Genomic DNA, 6,912 nt, shown 5'->3' with positions numbered 1-6,912 from the left:
GGGCTATCAATGGAAGCTTTGTTGGAGAAAATCTTGATCATCTCCACTCATTACTTATGTCAGGATTGAAATGTTTCCAGGAACTTTTTTCTGTTTTGGTTTTGCTGTCACTTCTACAGTAAACCGTTGTTTTTCTAGCACAAACTTAAAGATCAGGACGTGAGAGGGTGATGCACATAGCTCAAAAAATTAACACTGCTCCCCAACCTATTTACTGCACACATTTACCTTTTTCATATCTTTGATTACCCTTAACATCCTGAAATTAAAACAAAATATTGACCAGTGAAAAGATGTATGCATGGATGTATAACAAGGGACAGAGGAAATTGTACAAATTTGTTAATTTATTACAAAATTTCCACTCACAGAAAAACACAAGAAAACTTTTATACTTTTATATTTGGGAAAGGAACTGTTGTCTCAGATACAAAATAATTTACACATAATCCATACAATTTTATTTTATATAGAAATAGGTCATTATTACAACAGCTGTACAATTCACTACGCTTCATCTTATAATTACATAAAATCTTTTCTTTAGAAACATCTCAACATAACAAAACATACAAAAAAAGCAAAGTGCATTTTGAAAAGGAAAATCTAATTCTCAGTATTCTCATGAAAGATATGTAGAAAGATGCAGCATTCTCACTCAAAGGGCCAGCACACGGCAGGGTTTCCTTGGGGACTGGCACCCACCCCAGTCTGTCTGGCTAGTGAAACCTCTCCCCTCATAATCTTAAGAGTTCTCAACAGAATTCTGGAATGTCAGCTGGCATGATTGTGCTTTGCTTTGAGTCCACCTCTATAGTTGTAATCAATGAAATAAACAGGAAATAGTCCAGTGTTATATTTAGGGGAAAAAAAAACACTGCCAGTAGGCATGGGGTAGGGGGAAAGCCTCATCCTGTCAGGGCTGAGGCCAGAGGATGTGAATCTGTAGGTTGGTTAGTGACCAGCTTTTTTACCTGTTTGGTGGGCTGCTTTTGTTATGGCGGTCTCCACCTGAAATCATGAGACCTTAATTATTTTTAAGAACAGAAAGTGCCTAAGTTATTTCTTCTGTGCAGGTGTGCAAATTAAAACAAAAACAACCATTTAAAAATAATAAAAAATAATCTCTTTATTCCCTCGTCAACAGATCTCTGACCCAGTCCTTCTTGAATACAAAGGAAAGACGATCAAGAGAGTGAAGGCCAGCTAGCGAGGATGGACGGGCCACTGTTGGCTAGAGTCACCAGTGCACTCTTGGGGGACAGAGTTAGACGCGCCACTTCCAGAGGTACGCTGAGTATCGACACCTGCCCTGGGCACGTGCTTCCTGTCCAGTATGGCTGTAGAGTGTGCCCGAGAACCTCAGAGGCCAGGGAAGCACAGCCAAAATGTCTGGTCATCTCCCCCCTGCGCCAGCTGCTGTACTCCAGAGATGGTTAACATCCAGGAGTTTTGAAATGTTTGCAGCATGCGCAGAAGGGTTTGGTTCAGACTCCTGTCCCCATCTCCCGTGGCCATCCCCCTTGTCCATTGGTTAAAGCTGATTGTGTCCCCACTTCAGTGCCAGGGCACTACCGGGGAGGCTGCTGGAGGCCTGATGACTCAGACAGACTGCTGACCCTGCGGGACGGGCGCAGGGGCTGGGGTGGTGCTGGGGGTGGCGGGGGGTAGCCCAGGGCCCCTGGCTGTTGTGAGAAGGTAGAGAGGAGCAGTGAATCCTGCTGCTCACTGTGCAAAGAGGTTGGTGCCTGTACCTGGAAAGAAAAAGAAAGGGCTCCAGAGGCAGTTCTGACCTGTCAGACTACGGAACTGTCCTTGGGGAGTCATGGGGGTGGAGGGGGCTCTAACTGGGCCTTGGGCAGGGTGTGGATGGGGAAGGAAGGAACCTTAGGCTCTGCCACATGGGGGTGAATTCTGAAACCAAGTCCTCCAACACTGGGGATTCTTTCTGGCCCAGGGTCCTGGGGCTGAGGCTGTTGACAATGGTTTCTAAAACACATGGCCACGTGCAGATGACCATCAGAGCAGAATGCAAACACACATAGGGTCTCCACACTTGTCACTGCTGGCCCCAGGTCCCGTAACTACCTCCCAAATACCGCTATTCACCAGCACCTCCTAGGAAATATCCTGATTTGAAGTTCAGAAGCTTCAATTGGTCAAGGCCTGACTTTGGAAGCTTCAGTCTTATTTCCCACTATTGCCTTCCATTATCTCCCCGCTCTCTAAGTGACTCAGTGCTCCCCCCCCTGCCCCGGCTCCTGATATACCTATCCTGCACACTGCTTGGGCTGTCTTGTGGGAACATGGTCCCTTTCTCCTTCCCTGCACCTCGGGCATCTCCTGGACATCAGGCTCTGCAGCGCGGCAGGTGCCTCCTGAGTTCGTACCCCCCCTTCCAGGAGGGCTTCCCCACTGCAGCACCCCCACCCTGCACTAACCCCAGCCACCATGCTCCCTGAGGACAGTGAGCAGCTGAAGAGCTCTTTGTATCTGTAGCCTGTGTCTAGCACACCAGTGTCTTCAAACGTGTCTGTGTCACAACCACAGAAGAAACACGTGGGAGGCCCGTCACATCTCCACACCACCCCGCCTTCTCGCCTCATCATTTCTCATCCAAAATTATGTCCACGTCCTGAGAACTGAAAAGTCCGACATAGTCAGCAATGCCTGACTTTGGCTCTAAAAAAATATCAAATGTAAAACCTTGATTAAAAACTCTTCTTTAAAATGGACCTTTTGAGCACACAACTATATGAGGCGTAATAGCTGATTCTTAATTTCTCATCCAACAAAGAGACAGACTTTATACACTTTAAGCATGAGAGATATTCACATAAGAATCTTTCTGGGGCTTCTGCACCAGTGACAGAACAACCTTGAAAACAAGGGAGGAGAACTGAGATGTGGAGCTTGGCCCCAGCTCCCTAGACCCCCATCATGCTGAGGTGCCCACCTGCAGGTAGTGCTGCAGTGGTGGCTGCAGGGGCGGTGGCTGGGAAGCGGAGAAGCCGGGGTGAAGAACCGCCTGCCCCGTTAGCAGGACGGGGGTTGGGGTGCTGCTGCTGCTGGCGGGGTGCACTTCTGGAGTTTGGAACACGGTTTGGCTCTGGGCATACCTGTTTGGTTTCAGGTGGGAAGGAGAAAACAGATTTTTTCAGAAAGCAATATTGATACAACACTAATAGTAGAGGCATCAAAAGAAAAAATACATGAGTTGGACTTCAACAAAACTTCTGGGCATCAAAGGATGCTATCAACTGAAAAAAAAAAAAAAGGCAACGAGGGAAAATATTTGCAAATCATGTATCTGGTAAGAAGTTGATACCCAGAATATATAAAGAATTCCTATAACTCCCCCAAAATCGTGTGGGTGAAAGGCTTGAGTAGACATTTCTCCAAAGAGAAGTCAGAAGTGGTCAGTAAGCACACGAAAAGATGCAAAGTGTCACTAGTTTTTAGGGAAAAGCAAATCAAAATAAAACACCACTTCACACACAGGGACAATAAAAAGAAAAAGAAAATAAGAAGTGTTGGCGAGGATGTGGAGGAATTAGAATGCTTGTGCACTGTTAGTGGGAGCTGTAAAATGGTGCAGCCACTGTGGAAAGTGGTATGGTAATTCCTTAAACAATTAACCATAGAATTGCCATATGATCCAGCAATTCCACTTCTGGGTATACATCTAAAAGAAGGAAAGCAGAGACTGAATAGACACTGGTACACCTGTAGGTGTGTACACTCACAGAAGCATTCCTCACAATAGATAAAAGGTAGAAAACAATCCAAGTGTCCTCTACGGACAGTTGAATGGATTAAAAAAGTGGTCTGCTCATACCATGGAATATTATTCAGCTTTAAAAAGGAAGCAAAGTCTGATACATGCCACACACACACACGCACAAATGAATAAATCTCAAAGACATGCTATATGAAATAAACTAGTCACAAAAAGGACAAATGTTGCACGATTCCTCTTACTAGGAGGGATCTAAGATTATCAAATTCATATAGACTGAAAGTAAAATGGTAGCTTCCAGGGCCTGGAGGAGGGGCGTGGGGAGTTATTTATTTAATGAGTACAGAGCTTCAGTTTAGGAATAGGAAAAAATTCTGGAGAAGGATGGTGGTGACAACACCAACATTGAGAATGTATTTAGTGTTCTACACACTTAAAAATGGTTAAAATGGTAAAGTTTATGTTTATGTAAATTTTTCCACAATAAAACACTTTTTAAGAAAAGAGATATTAGTAATAATTATCTGTTAACAAGGGGCAGAGAAAGGCCATTTAGGGAAGGTCTGAAAGATTACGGATTAGGAACAGATGTTTATAGACACTACAGAGAAGTCTGCTTGACATTACATTTTTAAAGATGTTAGCTCCCTGAATGGGGTTGTCTGCGACAGGCATTGGGAGGTGCGTGCACGCGTGCGTGCGTGCGTGCGTGTGTGTAGGTAGATCCTGATACACCCTGGGGGTGGAGCTGTTAGGTCACATCTGGAAGAGACACGAGGAGGGTATACATTACTGGTTTGACCCAAATGGCAGTTACAATTCCCAGAGGAAAGAATTCCCATGTTTGCCTAGTCCATGGCATTTTAAGCATCTCTAGAAAGTCATGTCACAAGAATTTTTGTTTCCACTTATTTGGATCATTTAGGAAGAACTGGCCAAATCCAAAAAGAAAACCAAAACCTCCTGCCTAACTCACTTGATGGTGTGGCCAGAACTTTAAGAGCTATCCAGCAAGGTGTGGCTGCCTTCTCACCCTCCTGCTCTCTGGGGGCAGAGGCTACCTAGAAGAAAGTCATCCAGAGGCCTGGCGAGACCCTAGGTAGGGCCAAAACAGGGTGGTCTTTGAAGATTCAGGAAGCCAAGAGGGGGTGCTGTGGCCTGGAACCAGATGGTCCCAGCCCTGCCAAGTGCCCTGTGCGGCCTTGGAAAACAGAACATAGCCTCTTTGAAGCTGGGTCTCTTCAAAAATAAAGCAAAGAGCATGCCCCTATATTATAGAGTTTTTATCAGGATAAAGTGAATTAATGTACACAGAGGCCTCTGACACTCAGAAAAGCTCAATAACCATCTGCTGTTACTATCCGTACAGGCTGAAGGAAGGCACAGAGGGACTTCTAAGGGGATGGGCCCTGGGGGTGCCTGTGAGGCTCTCTCCAAGGGCACAGCAGGCCTAAGCAGCCAGCACTGTCCTGGTGAGCTCTTGACACAAATTAAAGCAGTATTCATATTATATAAAAGAGATGTCTCTGTGTTAGCTCTATTACTGCCTCATTTCAAAGGGCTAGAAACTATTTTCCAGTAGCTTCTAAACTATTCACCCTTATCTCACCAGTCACCTTTGTCCCAGCAGTTAAGCAGCTGAGGGAAGTTGCTGTGGTGCTGGGGTCCCAGGGGAGAAGGGACTCAGGAAGTGAGAGAGGAAGCTGTGTCTGGAAAGGGGGCACCTCTCTGGGGGTTTCAGGTTTGTGGCAAGGACTCAGGTGTCTGCAGAATGTCACCTGGAGCTGGGGGCTACACTGCTCAGGGCTGTCAACAGAGACGAAGGTTTTTACACATATCAACAAGTCCTGAAATGATGGCAAATTGGAGTGGGGGTGGTGTAATTAATTGCTTCATTCAAGTCTTGTTCTAAGCATGGGGTGCTGACTCCAAGTTTTATCTGCTTACACAGAAACACTGGGGACAGTGAAGGGGACTCTGCCCCATGAGGCCGTGGGCACACTCTGCCACTGCCTTTGTGCACGACTCACAGTGAGCACTGCTGGCCCAGGCGGATGAGACTTCGCCAGCCTGGGACCACTCGGGCAGCACTCAGCCTCTTCCCTCCGCCCCGGGGCCACGTACTTGACTTGCCGTCCGGTCCTGCTGGCCTCTGAGGGCTGCCTCGCATCACAGGACCCAGGCATCATGGGCTGGATGGGCTGGCTCAGCAATAGCCTTGGAGCAGAGGAAACGAGATGGGAGAGTCTGGTCAGCACCCAAAGTGCTGCCCCACCGGCTGAAGGCAGGTCCTGTGGGCCTGGCTGGACTGGGTACGGGTGACCTAATCCCCACTTCCCCTGCTTCCCTCTCAGAGGACGATGGATACAGCAGGGCACTTCTGCCATGTCCCTAGCTGAGGTCAGAGGAGGATGGTTTAATCTGACTGAACTCTGTTGAGGCAGAAAGGAGAGTTGGTATAAACCATGCCTTGGTTACCGGTTAACAAGGACAGTGTCTGTACCTGAGCTGCCGATCGTGGCTGAAGTCTGGGCTGGGCTGGCACTGGCTAGCACCCAGTGGGGCGGAGGCGGGTGTGGTCAGAGTGAGACTCGGTGGGAGCACAGCGGTGGCACTGGTGAACTGGGACACCAAGCTGCTCACGGAGCGGCCGCTGTTCTGCATCACCTGCGAGCTTCTCATTGGCTTTGGACCCTGAGAAAGATGCAACTGAGACTGAATCAGGCGTCATCTCTCCAGGAAACCTCCTCAGCAGCTCCCTGGCCTTTCCCCTGACTTATGAGCTACCAACTATTTATTGAATCATTTTGATCTTGTGACTGTTTTTCCCTTTAGATTGTATTTGAATCCCCAGGGCCTTGGACAGTGCCAGGCTTGGCAGGCAAGGAACAGACAGATGCTCACTGAACTACTTTCTGCTTCACAAATTCCACTCCAGACACAAGGACCTCCTGGTTGTTCTCAAAGGCATCAGGCCTACTCCAGCCTCAGGGCCTTTGCATTTGCTGATCCCTCTATGTCCCCTGATATTGTTATACTCACTCTCTCACCCCCTCAGGTCTTTGCTCAAATATGATTGATATGGTTTGCATATGCGTCCCCTCCAAATCTCACATTGAAATTGGATCCCAGTGCTAGAGATGGGGCCTGGTGGGAGGCGTTTGAGTCATAGA

General features: G+C 47.4%; 1 protein-coding gene across 6 annotated transcripts in view; it reads right to left on the bottom strand.

Annotated features, from left to right (window-relative positions):
* Positions 1-327: 327 nt before the first annotated feature.
* The window catches only part of NPAS2 (neuronal PAS domain protein 2), a 172,065-nt gene continuing 165,480 nt past the window's right edge, over positions 328-6,912 (bottom strand). For 5 of the 6 annotated variants that reach the window (XM_053589934.1, XM_053589939.1, XM_053589935.1 and 2 more), the window contains exons 18-21: positions 6,243-6,433; positions 5,864-5,956; positions 2,957-3,119; positions 328-1,754 (exon numbers count right to left, since the gene is read on the bottom strand). In XM_053589934.1, coding sequence (XP_053445909.1) covers positions 1,572-1,754; positions 2,957-3,119; positions 5,864-5,956; positions 6,243-6,433 — 630 coding nt within the window. In that variant the 3' untranslated portion in view covers positions 328-1,571. Of the gene's footprint in view, positions 1,755-2,956; positions 3,120-5,769; positions 5,957-6,242; positions 6,434-6,912 lie in introns of all 6 variants that reach the window. The other variant, XM_053589940.1, reaches the window with a different exon arrangement.

Source organism: Nycticebus coucang, chromosome 4 (assembly GCF_027406575.1).
Source record: "Nycticebus coucang isolate mNycCou1 chromosome 4, mNycCou1.pri, whole genome shotgun sequence".
In the NCBI taxonomy this organism is placed as follows: domain Eukaryota; kingdom Metazoa; phylum Chordata; class Mammalia; order Primates; family Lorisidae; genus Nycticebus; species Nycticebus coucang.
Note: the sequence above shows the minus strand (reverse complement) of the source record. Positions and strands in the feature narration are given on the sequence as shown.